Consider the following 16,167-nt stretch of genomic DNA (forward strand, 5'->3'; position numbering starts at 1 on the left):
GATTCATCTCACCCGGGACACTGTCTGTTTGCACTACTGCCTTCTGGCAGAAGATATAGAAACATCAAGTCAAAGACAAATAGACTGAAAAACAGTTTCTATCCAAGAGCTGTGGGCCTTTTGAATGCTGTAACTCGTTAGTGTGACCTGGGAGTTTGATGGGTGTGGTGTGGGTGTGGCTGGAATGTGGTTTGTTTGGTTGTTGTTGTTGTCTTGCTTTTGTTGTTTTAAGGGATGGCATCCAATTTCGTTGCACTTTGTGCAATGTTGCACTTGTGTAATGACAATAAAGAATCTATCTATCTATCATTTACTTTATGGTATATTCTATTTCCAGAAGGGTAGTTGCATTAGTCTGTTGCAGCAAACACAACAAAGACTCTTGGGTTCCTTAAAACACACACTCTCCCCACCGCCATACAGTGCTTTCTTGGTGAAAAATGAGGTACCAGTGCAAATATCTTGACAAAAGTGTTGAGGGTGCTAGCATAAAATGGCTGCCATGGGCAGCAAAAAAAGAGGTGGTGATACTCCGTAATGGTGAATAGTGTTATTTTTAAAAAAGCTGTGTGGGTGTGTGGGCTTATACAGCATTAACTCTTATGGACTACAGTTTACAGCCCTCCACTGTGTATGTATTATATAGTCCATGAAAGCTTATACTACAATAAACTTTTTAGTCTTTATGGTGCCACAGACTCTTTACTTTATCCTGTGACCTATGTATTCTCTGTATTATACTGGATCAAACCAAGGCCAAACATTTATCAGTTGTTCCAAGTTTCTTAGTTCATTTTATCACACTTTATTATTGGAGAAAACTACGTATGTGCCACTGAACACACCATTTACATGACTTTCAACAGCAGGTGTAACCCATCACAGTTTGTATCACACTTTATGTCTGAGGCCAACCCACCATAGGCACTTGGCATCTTTCTCTTTTTCTGATTCAGTGCCAAATAAGTTAAGTTGTCTGATAGTTCTGCCCTTTCAGTTTCTAGGTCTAGCTACCAGTTTCTAGGACACTTCTCCAAGTCATCCTCTCAAACTTCATAGCATTATAAGATGTTGCTGCAGGTTTAATGAACTTCACAGCCAAGATGAAAGGCGTCAGCCATCTGTAAAAAGAAAAGGGAAAGTGTAAGTTGGTTGGAGTCTAATAAAACACACGGAGCACAACCCCTGCTTAGAATCCCATCTCACTTGACACGAGAGGTGCCAACTGAGATGGCCCATAACACTTGGAGCCAGAGGCAGAAAGTATAAATGGCGCCTTCACATTGTGAAAATATTATAATAAGCTAAATAATTGGCAGTTTTATGCCCTTTAATGGCATCTCAACCTCTGTTGCCTGAGGCAAATAACCTCACCTTGCCTAATGGTAGCACCCATTCTGACGGGCAAGAGTATGGAGAAAATCCTGATTTTTTCTCAAGAAGATAAGGCCCTAATCAGGTCATTTAACAGCAGCTAGACCAGAAAGGGCTACAGATAGAATTTTTGGATGCTCTGTTATGAGAAGAAATGACAGCCTCCTCTGCAGACTCCGGGATGGATTGTGTAGTAGTGGCATCAGAAAGTGATGTGTGTGTGATATTTTTTGTGGTACAATTCATGGACACTGATACCTGCACTTTGATAGTGGTATTCAGGGGGAGGGGGTTCCTGAAGAAATCGAAAAGATCCATAGCACTGTTCAGGCCTAATGCAAGTTTGAGCAAGGGGCATAAGGGTTCTACACACCAGCCCTGCTCTCAGCATTCTGTGCTTGCTGGCCTTGCATGCTCCAGCCCTCACGTGGAATGGTCTGAAAGGAGATAAGTGCATTTGTTTGGGCTCACAGATAACACTGAGATAATGGGGAGGGGACAGCTTAGCATGGTCAACCAAACACACTGAGGGACACCCTTCATAGAGAGCCGTCCTTGGGGAGGGGTTTGAGTTCTACTTTGATGTTGGATTTGAAGAAATCTATGTAAGAAAAGCAGAGACATCACCTTCGCAACAATGGTCCGTATAGTTAAAGCTATGGTTTTCCCACTAGCGATGTATATAAGTGAGAGCTGGACCATAAAGAAGGCGGATCGCCGAAGAAATGATGCGTTTGAATTATGGTGTTGGAGATTCTTGAGAGTCCCATGGACTGCAAGAAGATCAAATCTCTCCATTCTGAAGGAAATGAGTGCTCACGGGAAAGGACAGATCGTGAAGCTGAGGCTCCAATACTTTGGCCACCTCATGAGAAGAGAAGACTCCCTGGAAAAGACCCTGATGTTGGGAAAGATGGAGGGCACAAGGAGAAGGGGACAACAGAGGATGAGATGGTTCGACAGTGTTCTTGAATCTACCAGCATGAGTTTGACCAAACTGCAGGAGGCAGTGGAAGACAGGGGTGCCTGGCGTGCTCTGGTCCATGGGGTCACGAAGAGTCGGACACGACTAAACAACTAAACAACAACAAAATGTAAGATCAGCAGGATCAATGCCTTAGATTCACGGTACAATGGTGACGCTGGGAAGTGCCAGGTCCCTGATTTTCATGGTTCTGTTCATAGACATGGATATAATGTGGAATGTGATGGGTAGATGTGTAGGGATTAAATATATATAAAAAAACCACTGGACTCCTGTATTTATGAGGAGACGGTGAGGGTCGCACAGTTTCGGGGCTGACCACATCCCTTTTATCCCGCAAGTACGGAGCGGGAGGGCAACGCCTAATCCCCGCAAGTGGATAGATAAGCCCCGCAGCCCCGCTCCTATTTACTCACGAGTAAGGCCCGCTGAAAACAGTGGACTTTACTTCTGGGTAAACACACCTAGGACCGGGCTGCTGAAGGCGCTCGAGTCAACCGTGCCACCGCCGGCGAAGGTGAGCATAGAGGGCGGAGTTTCACCCCCCGCGGTGCAATTGCCCCGCCCTTTCCTCCGCCGACGCTCAAAGCGCCTCCCTCCCGCGGCCCGAGGCGCCTCCGCGGCCCCGCCCCTCCTCCTCCGAACCTTCTCCCAAGGCTCGACGCGCGTGCGCAAAGCTCGGCCAGGCCCAGGCCGGATCCTCCCCTGTGGGCTCCGCTCTGCGCACGGGCAGGCCGAGGGGAGCAAGCAGGGGGCGGGGCGTGCGTGAGGCCGAGCTCGTAGCGGCGAGGCCTGGCTTGGCAGGGCCTTCGCGGGGGCGGGGAAGGGGGGGGGAGAAAGAGAAAGAGAGGGACGGAGGATGCGGTGGAGCTCCGGGCCTGGCCGGGGGGCGCCGCCAATGGCGCTGCTGCTGCTGCTGCTGCTCCCCCTCCCGCCTCTTTTCCAAGGGGCGTCCGGGGACCCGTGCGCCGCCTCGCCTTGCTCTTGCCGGCGAGGTGTGTTGGACTGCAGCCGCCTCCGCTTGTCCGGCCGGAGCCTGGAGCAGGGCCTGCTCTCGCCTTTGCCTCGCAGCGGTGGCCCCTCCGTCAGGTGAGTAGCCTCTTTTCTGCGTCTCCCTCCTCACGTTCCCCTTTTTCACCGTGGCAGGAGGGTCTCCGCCCCGCAGACACGGCAGGTGCTTCCACCTCCCCCCTCAGTCGTCACGGGCAAAGCGGTATCCTGAGTGGGGGTTTCAGAAGTTGTCCTTTTCAGATCCTAAAGGGCAACTCTCACCTCCCGTCTCGGTTTTTCTCCTTGACGCGGGGGAAAGCTGAGTGGGGGTGGTTGTATGTGTGGATGCTGAAGGATGGGCAGGTAAGAGGATCCCCTCGCTTGCAGGTGCCAAGTTCGTGTCTCAAAACAATGGGAACTGCTTACGAGTCTTCTCTCTCGCCCTCCTAACTGGGGATTTGTGTTTGTTCGCCAAATGGTGGGACGCTCACGCGCAACTCGCTTGTGTGAAGGGGTCCGCTTTGGGTTCTGCTGCTGTTACAACAGCATAGTTCGCCTGCCGGTTTCTGTTGTGTCGTATTATCGCTTATTGGAACTTTTTTTCAGACAGCGTTACTTCTTGGTCTTGATAAAAGTTGGCAGGAGTTGCTATTGATAGTCTGAACCTGGCCTTGGTGAATCTGTGGTATGGTCTGTTAACTTTTGCTGAACACACAAAGAAGACCAAAACACCAGTTGTGGAGTTTTGCTGTACTGGCTAAGTGTCCACAATCAGGGAAATCCGACAGTGTTGTTATTTTAAGGCAGGGGTGGAGAACCTCTGGCCTTCCAGATGTTGATGGACTCCCAACTCTCATCAGCCTAGCCAGCATGGTCAGTAGTCATTATCAAAACTGGGGTCTGACAAAATCTGGAGAGGACACCAGTTGCTCAGCCCTGTTATCAGATGATTACTTCAAGGCAGGCAGATAGGAGACTGTTTTCAATGTCATTAAGGAGCTTGTGACAGTGTTCCAAGAAGTGTTGAAGTATGTTCACTAGAAGATAAAGGACTAGGTAGTTACTGTGCTATTCTCCCATGAGTGGACCCTTTTATCATGTTACACAGATGTTACACTTGCCTGTCAGTTATCTCACTGAACAATTTGTACAGATATCACTTAATGGTATATTAGATATGGGTTATTGTGGAGCAATATATAAAGCTATATAGTATGACTCTTGTTTCCTTTAAAATGGTTATTAAAGTTTGAACATCAGTTACCATCATTATTTCTCTTATTGTTTCTGTTTCTGTAGTTCTGATTCCAGCCTTTTCAAGAGTGTCCCTTTTCTGATTGGCAAATTTGGGGCTGTCTTCATGAAAATAAGTTGCCCCAGTATTCCTTTGCTTAGTGTCTATCCACTCAAATATACATGCTGGTAGTTTTTATGTCAGTGTAGTTGTCATGAAACATGTATACCATGTTGAGCTCATTGAAAGAAAAGATGGGATATAAATGTACCAAATAAACCAATTCGACTTCTAGCAACTAATTTTGGTAATTCTAGTAGGTTGCAGGTATTGGAAGTTCTCTGTGAGAAGTTCACGAGACCCCTTGATGGGATCACAGTACTTGGGAGAGGGACAACTGCTAAATTTAGTAGTCTTGCCTGGCTTAGGGAAGATCCTGGGATGTGTCTTTGTGTTATTCAGTGAGACACTGAAGCATCATTGATGGTTAAGGTAACCCTATGCTAAATATTATTCTGTGTAGTCAGCTAGTGTCTATAAATAGCATACCAAAGGCAAGTGAAAAAGGTAAGGTAGTGCACATTTATGTATTTGTATTGTTTTTACTTGTAAAAATGGAATCTGTCTTCAATTCATATTGTGAAAGACAGAACTGGGATTTTTTTTTGCAGTGTGGTTGCTGTTTTTGTTCCTGATGAGACTCTTCTAGTCATTGGTCATGAGCCCAGGGCTGTTTCTGACCTCTCATAGTTGGCCTTAATGCCAAGTTGTTTAATTATGAGAGTACTGCTTCCTAATAATGGTATTGCTACTGGATGTGGAAGGCAGTTGTTAGTTAGGTGACTATGAATATCTTGGGGATATTACAGTCAAGCCAGAGGAGTGTGATTTGTTTATTTTGTTGTCACACGTCTAAATCTGCACAATAAAGCAGAGGATGGCTAAACTTGCCATGTACACAAGAAAAAGTATTGTGGCACTTAAAATCCAGAACTTGGATCCTATTGACATCAGTATGAAAACTTACCATGACTCAGTTAGGTCCTGTTGGAATGAAATGCAGCTAATTTACATAGTAATCTTAACCTTATTTAACCTGGGAGTAAGCCCAGTTGAATTCAGTGGGCTTTTGAGTAGATTGCAGCCTTTAATTTAGGGACCAACAGATGTATTCCAGCATAAGATTTTGTAGACTTGAGCTCACTTTGTCAAGATTCATGAAGTCTTATCCTCAGTTGGCAGATTATATATACACATGTGGGTACAGAGTGAAAAAATGATAAAAAATTATAAACAATGGGCTCTGTAACATTTCTGTGCAAAGCCCAAATGTATACAGGCTCCTTGCTTAGAAATGTCACAGACCTTTTGCATTTTATGTCCTGTTGGCCCCACAGTTTAGAATTTCCATTAGTTTTGTATGCACGGATGTATATGTGCATCCAAGACTAATGTGTTTTCCTTCACAATGTGTAGCACCATTTTTTTTATTTAAAAAAAATATTGATCTTTGGAAGAAATGGGTTGTAAGTGCGTAAAACCCCCGTTTGAAATCTGATTACTTTTCTGCATAGATGTTTATGAAGTGTATGTAATCCTTTAGTGCAGTCTAAGGATCTTAAATCTAAGATTCATTTTTTGATACTTCTGAATATTATGCCTAATTTATTTATCCAAATTTATAGACTATCACACATAGTGATTTCTAGGGTGCCATGAAATAAACAGCTGTTACACAAAGAATGTATGTTAGTTAAAATGGCCACTAAAAGTATTTTTTTTTTAATAAAGCAGAAGAGCCTGGAAGTACTTAAACACAAAAGTGGTCTCACTACTTTACCTCACATGCCTGTAGAATAAGAATGCTTTAGTGGCAGAAACCTGTCAGGGTCTCTGTCTTCTCAGCTTCAAACAATAGCATATTTGACAGTCAGACCACAACAGAGAAAGCTCTCGTAGACCTACCTCACTGCCTAGTGCAACAAGCCTACCAACCGCAGGGTCCAGGATGAATTGTATGAGAGAAGGAGCTTTACCAGTCTTGCAGTCTGATCCTGTGCATATCGACTTGTAAGTAAATTCCACTGAATTCAGTGGGGAATGTTCCTGTGTAAGAGTTTGGGATTGCAGGCAGAAGTACATGAGATGCTTTCTGCTACTTTGCTTGATTAAGTAAATCTGGTGAACAGCTGCTAGCTGCTCTCTAAGTTTAATTGAAAAAATGTTTTTTGCTTTTAAAGGTTTAGGAAAGTGCTATCATTGCTTGTGGTTCCTCCTCTTAGAGAATGCTCTGCTACTGAGCGTGGGCTTTATTTAATCAAGATAAGAGAGCCACGTCATATGGCATTTAGCTTTCCATATTGTGTAATAAATGTGTGGCTTAGTTCTGTTGTGCAAGACTTATACCAAACAGCATATAGATGGTAACACATGGAGCCCTAAAACAAAACATTACAGTGTGAAAATCCTTTGTTCAGGGTTCCAGTCTCTTCATTCCATTCCGCCCCTCCAAACCTCAACAGTTAGTCAGCATCCCATTTTCCCTGAGCATTCTGAGTCCTCTAGTGCAGTGTTTCCCAACCGGTGTTCCGCGGCACACTACTGTGCCGTGAGACATTGGCTGGTGTGCCGTGGGAGGGAGGCGGGCGAGTCAGGCGGTGAGAGGCGGCGGCGGCGAGGATCCGCGTCGAGCCGGGGGCGGCTCCGCGGTGGTGGTGCCGAGCGGCGGGGCAGCGCGTGCAAAAGGGAGGAGCGCGAGACAGCGGAGGAGGAGGAGGCCGGCATGTCCGGGCAGCAGCAGCAACAACAGCAGCAGCAACTCCCGGCGACGGCTCCTCAAGCCCCGCCGCCGCCCCCTCCTCCGCCCGCTATCGCCGCCACCACCACAACAGCCGCCGCCGCCTCAGTTGCCGCCGTCCCTCAGTCCCTCGCTCTGCTGCCTCCTCCCACCCCCAAAGCTTGGAGGTTCCCCGGCAAGGGGGAGGGAAAAAACTTTCACTTTCGTGTGTCCCTCCCGGCGTGACGCTGCGCGCTGACGTCACGGGGCTGTAATGGTGGTGTGCCGCGAGATTTTTTTCATTAAACAGGTGTGCCGTTGCCCAAAAAAGTTTGGGAAACACTGCTCTAGTGCTTCATCCAAGCTGCAGGAAAATCTTTTATTCATTTTTTCAACCACTTATATACTGCTTAACACTATAGTTTCTAAGTGGTGTACAAAAGGGATATAGTGGGAATAAAATGGTTTAAAGTTAACTGTAAAATCAGAAACAATTATTTAAAATATCTGCTGTAATTTTTAAAAGTCTTCATCAAGCTCCAAGAGCATACTGATGACACTTTGCTCCAAATCCTGAAGTGATTGCTCCTTATGTCTTCACATGGACATTTAATAGCACCGAGGACAAAATAGTGCCTGGTGGCACCTCATAATACAAATGCCAGGTGGGTCAAGAACATGCCTGACACATTGCTCTCTGGAACCAGCCTTGCAAGTAAGACCAGAAGCACCTAAAGCACCTTAAAGCAGTGTTCCTGACACTCATCCTGCAAAATGTATGCATCTAGAATTTTGTTTGATCTAATTTTGAATACATCATTGAAACTTGCTTTTTATTTTTTACATGAATGCTTTATGATTTCTAATCCTTGTTCTCTTTTAAAAACTGTTTATTGTTGTTGTCGTTTAGTCGTGTCCGACTCTTCGTGACCCCATGGACCAGAGCATGCCAGGCACTCCTGTCTTCCACTGCCTCCCGCAGTTTAACAGTTACTGTTTAATAGTTACTGTTAAACTAAACATTTTTCTTTTCGTTAATTCTGTTTTTACTTTATCACTTGATAGCCAGAGGATGATCACCATTTTCTTTTGCAATAGCAGTCAACTTAAAAAAAGAAATCAGTAATTTTAGCTTAGCATAGTGATAGAAACAAGAACATGCCCCTCTCCCAAGTTGAGGCAGCTGGTTCATGATGACAAACCTTCACTTGCAGTCAATACCAGCCAAGAGTTGTTGACCCTGTGCATGCTGTACAGGGAGTCCACAGACTATGGTGATATTAAAAATATTTATAGCCCACCCTGTGCATCCACAGACTCCATGTACAGCATGCACAGTACATGCACATGTACATGGAGTCCACAGACTATGGTGATATTAAAAATATTTATAGCCCACCCTTCTACAGAATTGTTAGTGCTCAGGGACCTAACATTTTAAATAACAATGGAATTCAAGAGGCGTCCAACATCAGAAACAAAGGCAAGTGCAGAAGATGCAACCAGTCTTTAAAATAAGATCGCAAAAGTATCCTGAAGAACTCAGCATGTCAGATGCCTGTTGGACTAATACTAAAACGTCTTAAAGTGGCAAAAAGCAAGGAGAGAGAAGGCCAAACTGGCACCCAAGATAGGGAGTTCCACAATCTAGGCTCACTTCTGTGATCTAACCCAGTGTTTCCCAACCTTTTTTGGGCAAAGGCACACTTGTTTCATGAAAAAAATCTCGAGGCACACCACCATTACAGCCCCGTGACGTCAGCACGCAGCGTCACGCCGGGAGGGACATGAATTGCTAGCAAATTACACAATCACCTCCTTGAGGGCTGGCTCATCTTCTCCAAAGGCAGAACCCCATTAATTAACAGCACAGACTCACACCATAGCCAAGACGAGGGGGGGGAAACCTCAGTCATGCACAGTCATGCACATGTGGGGGCTAAATGAGGACGAAGACCGGGCAGAGAGCAGGGTTCAAATCACCCCACCTGGCCAGGACAATCCCTGGGTGCTCTCTTGGGCCACTCGCCTGACCCACCTCGCAGGGCTGTTGTTGTGAGGATAACACGGGGAGAACCGCGCGCGCCCCCGGGAGCTCCTTGGAGGAGAAAGCGGGCGATGAATGCAATGCACGAAATATATGAGAGGCGACCAGGTTTTGCAGGTGAGGGGCCCCTGCCAGCCTCCGCTTCCAACACCCGGCGCAACGACGCCGAAGTTTCCCCCCGGGCTCGGCTCGGGGAGCAGCGCTGCTCCCCCCGGCTCCCCTTCGCCCTCCCGCCTCTCTCTGCTGCCCACTGGGGACCCCCCTCACCTGCCAAGTCCAGAGCACCGGTGGAAGTTGCATGCATGCATGCAGGGCGCCGCGTTGCCATTGCACTGCACTCCATGCAACGCCTGCACGCATGCATTGCCTTGCACGCCCGCCAAGGGGTCTCCCCGCGGTCCGATGCGTCCCCTCCGGCGCGGATGCAGCATTGCAAAAATAACCCCCCCCCCGACGCAGCCCTACCTGGGGGGCAGCCTCCGCCGCTCCGCCTCCGCGGGGATCCCCGGGCTCCATCCTGCCGCCCGATCTCCGCGGGGGCGCAGGCAGGCTGCGCGGGGTCTGCGCGGAAGAGCCCCTGCCCGCCTGGCCGCCGCCGCTGCGCTCATTCCATGGCTGGGAGAAGAGCGCTTCAAACAAAACGCCTGGCCCGCCAGGCCACGCTGGGAAACGTAGTTTGCGCACCCCGTGCGGGCGCGGAGCCCAAGGGCGAGGGGACTACGGATCCCGGCAGCCCCCGCGCCGGGGACGGAGGGGGAGAGGCCGGGTGCAGGGATGGAGGGACGGGTGGGCGAGCGAGTGAGTGAGTGGCAGCCGCCAAGCCTTGGCCGAGAGCCAGGAAGGGCCTCCCCGGAGGAGGAGGAGGGAGGCGCAGAGCGGGAGGGAGGGAGGGAACCCCAGGGGTCATCTAGTGACGGCGCCCCAATCAAAAATTTGACTTTTTTAAAAAAAATTCAAATTTTTTAATTTTTCCCGCGGCACACCAGGCAACATCTCACGGCACACTAGTGTGCCGCGGAACAGTGGTTGGGAAACACTGATCTAACCAGCTGTGCCTTGTTCACAATCAAAACATGAAGAAGAGCTTCCCTAATGGATCTTAGGGTGGAGGCAAGTTGATACGGGAGGAGACAAACCCTCAGGGATCCTGAGCACATGCTGTTTATGAGTTCAATGATAATCACCAACAGTTTGAATTGTGAATAGGCAACTAGTGCAGCTGTTGTAAAACAGGTATAATATGCTCATGTAGACAAACATCAACTAGTTTTGTTGCTGATACATTCTGGATCAACTGACGTTTCTGTAGGCTCTTCAAAGGAAGTCCCACATAGAGTGCATTGCAAAAATTAAGTCTACTTGCAGTTGGTGCACCACCCTAAGCAGGGCAAAAGTGATAGATCCATTCACAATCTGTCAAACTGATAGTTAAATAAAACCTCCAGGTTCAGAGGCATTATATAATTTACAGTATTCAGTGCTGGTGACAAACTATGGGAGAGCATTTTGCTTTTTGCCCTGGCCATTCCCTGAAATGTATTGCTGGTCTGGATAGGCCTTTATCTTGCTTGTCAGGGCTGCTGTTCTCTTTCCAAAGTATGTAAGGATATGTTACTTTTTTCTAACCTTTTTTTGGTCTGACTTGCTATATATAAGATTTTATCTTGCATTATTTCACTCACCATGTTGAAGGCACACCATCAGTTCATCCTTGCCTCTCTATCTTTTAAATAAACATATTTTTTCCCATTCAAAATCTCCACTTGAACTTCCAATCCATGCATTTTAACATGGTGTCCATGTGGAGAATGGATGATGGTATTGTCTTATGGATTGACTGCTTTAACTGTGACTGGTTTAACTGTGATCTGTATCTATAGCCCAGGTGTCTTTCTGGGAAAGGATTCTTCATTAACAAACAATGTCTGAGCATCATATTCCCCACCCCCCAAAAAAGCATTTGCAGAGTGTGTCAAGTACTCAATTAAAGCCCATAAATTAGAAGATGTACCCTATGATGAGCTATACACACCTGTCATATATGATCTAGTTGAGATTCCTGCATTGCAGGGAGTTGGACTAGATGACCCTCAGGGTCCCTTCTAACTTTACAATTCTATGATTCTGTGTATTTGCTAGCTCTCTGGATTGTAGGTGTAGTGTTCATTGGATTAATGCAAAGCACTCAAATCCTGAGTCTTGTACAGAAGTTTAGTTGCTTTGACTTTTCTTATGACAAAAAGTATGGGTGGTTTTTATGTGCTAGTGCAGTGTGCTTTCCTGTCTCTCCTCCCCTTGTATGTGCCTTCAAATCTGCTCTGGAGGGTTGGGGACAGAATCAGGAGGTGCGGGGGAAGAAAGTGGGGATCATTCAATTGCTCCATAAGGCGTCCTTGTAGTGATGAAGTGTTATTAGGAACATAGAAAGCACCCATATACCAAATCAAACCATAGCTCAGTATTGTCTATGCTGACAGGCAACAGTTCTCCAGGGTTTCAGGCAGAGTATCTCTCATCCCTACCTGGAGATACTAGGGACTAGAAGCCTAGGGTCTTCTGCATGCCCTTAGAGCCACCTTGAAATAAAATAAAAGTTGAACGTCTTTGAGCACAATGATACGTACTTCAAAGTAAACATGTAAGATTGGGAATGCATATGTGTTAATTTCCTCAAATTCACTAAATTGAAGGGGTGGAGATGAGCAAGAACTCACAACCTATAAACTGTTTGGGATTAAATCAGTTCACACCTTGAAAATAAATAGTTCTTGTATTATAGCCAAGTATTTATCTTAATTAAATTTTAAATGTTCTTAATGCCAGTCCTAGCCAAGACAGTTTATGATTTTACAATTACTTAATCTGAAACAAAGGAAGTTCTCTTCTGTGTCCCCTCCCAATTCCCCCCCCCCTTTTAACTCAGTATTTGGTTTCCAACAAAAAGTAGGGGAAAGGGCTAGTATATCTGTGGAGAAAAGCAGAGGAGCTACAACACACTTTCTCCTTTTCTTGCTTGTTACATTATAAAAAATTTAGCTCAAGGCTGCTGAGCCATCTAACTCAGTATTGTCGAGTCTGGTGACAACTCCCCAGGGTCTCAAACAGGATCTTTCCCACCTCTGGAGATGCCAGGAATTGAACCAAGGACCGTCTGCATGTAAAGTGTGTGCCCTGTCACTGTCAGTTCTCCATTATTATAACGTGCAGTGAATGAAACAAAATAATGATTTCTCTTTTAAAACTATAAAGTCTGTAATTTAAAAAGTACTTGTTTTGGCAAGTGTATCGTAGTCATTCTTAAGAACATATCAAGAACCTGCTGGATCAGGCCAGTGGCCCATCTCATCTAGCATCCTGTTCTCACTAGTAGCCATTGATTGCCTTTACACTCATTAATTTGTTTAATTCTCTTTCAAAGTTGGTGGCCATCACTGTGCACTGTGTGAAGAGTTATTTTGTCAGTCCTGACTTCTCCGATGTTCAGTTTCATTGGATGTTCATGAGTTTTAGCATTATGGGAGAGGGAGAAAAGCTTTTCCTCTATCAACTTTCTCCATGCCATGCATAATTTTCTGCACTTCTATCACTTCTCCTCTTACTCACCTTTTATCTAAACTAAAAGGCTACAAATTTGACATCCTTTCCTCATAGGGGAGTTTCTCAATTCCCTTTACCACCCAACTCCACTCTTTGCAATCCCTTTTTGTTTTAACAACTCTGAACAGCTTAGTATCATTAGCATCTTGGCCATCTCGCTGCTCACCTCTTAACCCCAGGTGGTTTATGAACAAGTTAAAAAGCACAGGTCCCAGTACTGATCCTTAGGGGATTCCACTGTCTACCTCCCTCCATCAGGAACGTTGTCCTTTTATTCCTACTCGTTGCTTCCTGTTGAGCTCCTCTTGGGGAATAGGAACTGCTTATTTATTATTTCACAATCGCCGAAGAATTTATGCTTTTGAATTATGGTGCTGGAGGAGACTCTTGAGAGTCCCATGGACTGCAAGAAGATGAAACCTATCCATTCTTAAGGAAATCAGCCCTGAGTGCTCACTGGAAGGACAGATCGTGAAGGTGAGGCTCCAATACTTCGGCCACCTCATGAGAAGAGAAGACTCCCTGGAAAAGACCCTGATGTTGGGAAAGATGGTGGGCACAAGGAGAAGGGGACGACAGAGGTCGAGATGGTTGGACAGTGTTCTCAAAGCTACCAGCATGAGTTTGACCAAACTGCGGGAGGCAGTGGAAGACAGGAGTGCCTGGCGTGCTCTGGTCCATGGGGTCACAAAGAGTCGGACACGACTAAACGACTAAAACAACAACAACAGCAGCAAACTTACTTGGGGGGTCTGTTGAAAGCTTTTTTAAAAGTCCACATACATAATATCAAGTAGATCACTTCTTCCTATTATGCTTGTTGATACTGTAAAAGAACTCGATAATAGGTTAGTGAGACAGGGCTTACCCTTGTGGAAGCCATGCTAGCTGTGCTTCAGCAAGGCTTATTCTTCTGTATATTTGTCTTTAACTGTGCATTTTGTCAGACATTAAGCTATGTGGCCTGTAATTTGCAGCAAAGCCCCCCCCCCGATTCCTTTTTTTAAAAATGGTGTTACATTGGCTGTTTCCAGTCCTTGGGTATGGCGGCTGAACTGAGGAAGGGTTGTTTTCCACGTGGCTCGTTGAATCATGTGAGAACCTTGCTTTCATTCTAAAGTGTTACAAATAGGCCAGAGTTACATTTTTGTTCATTAACACTTCATGATAATTCAGAAAATAAGTGTAGTTCCTGATGGAATTCAAGTGAAACAGTAGGCTTTATTAAACGAGATATTCACAGATTAGAGAACTGGGCCAAAACAAACAAGATGAACTTTAACAGGGAGAAAGGTAAAGTATTGCACTTGGGCAAAAAAAATAAATGAGAGGCACAAATACAAGATGGGTGACACCTGGCTTGAGAGCAGTACATGTGAAAAGGATCTAGGAGTCTTGGTTGACCACAAACTTGACATGAGCCAACAGTGTGACGCGGCAGCTAAAAAAGCCAATGCAATTCTGGGCTGCATCAATAGGAGTATAGCATCTAGATCAAGGGAAGTAATAGTGCCACTGTATTCTGCTCTGGTCAGACCTCACCTGGAGTACTGTGTCCAGTTCTGGGCACCACAGTTCAAGAAGGACACTGACAAACTGGAACGTGTCCAGAGGAGGGCAACCAAAATGGTCAAAGGCCTGGAAACAATGCCTTATGAGGAACGGCTAAGGGAGCTGGGCATGTTTAGCCTGGAGAAGAGGAGGTTAAGGGGTGATATGATAGCCATGTTCAAATATATAAAAGGATGTCATATAGAGGAGGGAGAAAGGTTGTTTTCTGCTGCTCCAGAGAAGCGGACACGGAGCAATGGATCCAAACTACAAGAAAGAAGATTCCACCTAAACATTAGGAAGAACTTCCTGACAGTAAGAGCTGTTCGACAGTGGAATTTGCTGCCAAGGAGTGTGGTGGAGTCTCCTACTTTGGAGGTCTTTAAGCAGAGGCTTGACAACCATATGTCAGGAGTGCTCTGATGGTGTTTCCTGCTTGGCAGGGGGTTGGACTCGATGGCCCTTGTGGTCTATTCCAACTCTATGATTCTATGATTCTTGCTTTAACTCTACAAAGCAGACTGGGTAGACCAGTCCCAGTACTGAAATCATCTTATTTGTGTCGTAACTGCCTATCAACACGATCATCAGTATACAATTGTGGTATATTCACAAACAGTTCTCTGACACTGACATGGGTTTCTATCCTCATTCATTTCTAAGAAGCTGAAAAACTATTTTGCATCAAGTGCTAGTCATTTGATCATTCAGAATCATCCTCACTGCAGAAATGTGAGAATTTTCATGTAAATTGTATCTTTAAAAGTTAATCCTTTTTTTCCTCACTCAGAACATGCTAGCTAGGAAATGCTCTGCCTGTGGTACCTATGAACTTGAGCTTAATATTACTTAAGTGCACTAATAATGTTCCACCATTTAGGAATTTATTACATTTAACAAGCCTTTCAAGTCTCTTCCAGGTTACATGTAAGCCTTTGCCAAGAAAAATGGTTTCCTCATCAAGAATAAGTGAGGTGTTTCGTTAGGAAAACAAAAGAAAATCTTTCCTTGACATTTGTAATGAGAGCTGATTTTTAGCTTTTCCAAAAAAAACCCTTATGTCCAAGCAGGCAAAGGATTGTGTATACAGAACAGCTTAGCAGCAAATACAGTGAGAAGGTGGGGTTCTCATGTTATGCAATCTTCGAAGTGCTGTAAATAACAGCATGGGTACATTCATTGTGATTGTGGAGTATTTTGACAAATAGCAAGTTAATAGTGTGTAAAATTATTACTTTTCACTTGAATTGTCTATAATAGGTTTTCAAAGACAAAAATCAGTTGCCAGATGTCATACTTTATTGTGATGTAGAGCACGAGGGCTTTGTTTGCCCTTGGCACATCTGCCCATTAGTTCATAACTTGCAGAACAGAACCTCAGGGGATTTTGTTGGCAGTTTCTGTTGGCATAGTGGTGAAAGATACCATAGGTTGTTTTTCTAGGGCTGAATTATGAATCATTCATGGCAAAGGAAAATAGCAAGTTGGATACCCCCATGGGGGTAGCTTTGTGCTAATAGCTGATGCAGTCAAACAGGCTCTGTGGTGGGGTATTCAATATAATCAAAGTGATTACTATTTTCTCTTCCATTTCTAACCAATCTGTCACTCTT

General features: G+C 45.4%; 1 protein-coding gene and 1 long non-coding RNA gene across 2 annotated transcripts in view; one reads left to right on the forward strand and one right to left on the reverse strand.

Moving 5' to 3' along the window:
- Positions 1–763: 763 nt before the first annotated feature.
- On the reverse strand, positions 764–2,979 carry LOC309535025. Its single transcript, XR_014220978.1, has 2 exons — positions 2,824–2,979; positions 764–1,121 (listed from the first exon to the last, which is right to left on the reverse strand). It is a non-coding gene; the product is annotated as an uncharacterized lncRNA (long non-coding RNA).
- A 253-nt stretch (positions 2,980–3,232) lies between these two features.
- The window catches only part of LRIG2 (leucine rich repeats and immunoglobulin like domains 2), a 49,367-nt gene continuing 36,432 nt past the window's right edge, over positions 3,233–16,167 (forward strand). Inside the window, exon 1 of the mRNA XM_082227630.1 lies at positions 3,233–3,448. Within this exon, the coding sequence (XP_082083756.1) occupies positions 3,258–3,448 (191 nt within the window). The 5' untranslated portion in view covers positions 3,233–3,257. The remainder of the gene's footprint in view (positions 3,449–16,167) is intronic.

This window comes from Podarcis vaucheri (assembly GCF_965113315.1).
Source record: "Podarcis vaucheri genome assembly, chromosome: 6".
In the NCBI taxonomy this organism is placed as follows: Eukaryota; Metazoa; Chordata; class Lepidosauria; order Squamata; family Lacertidae; genus Podarcis; species Podarcis vaucheri.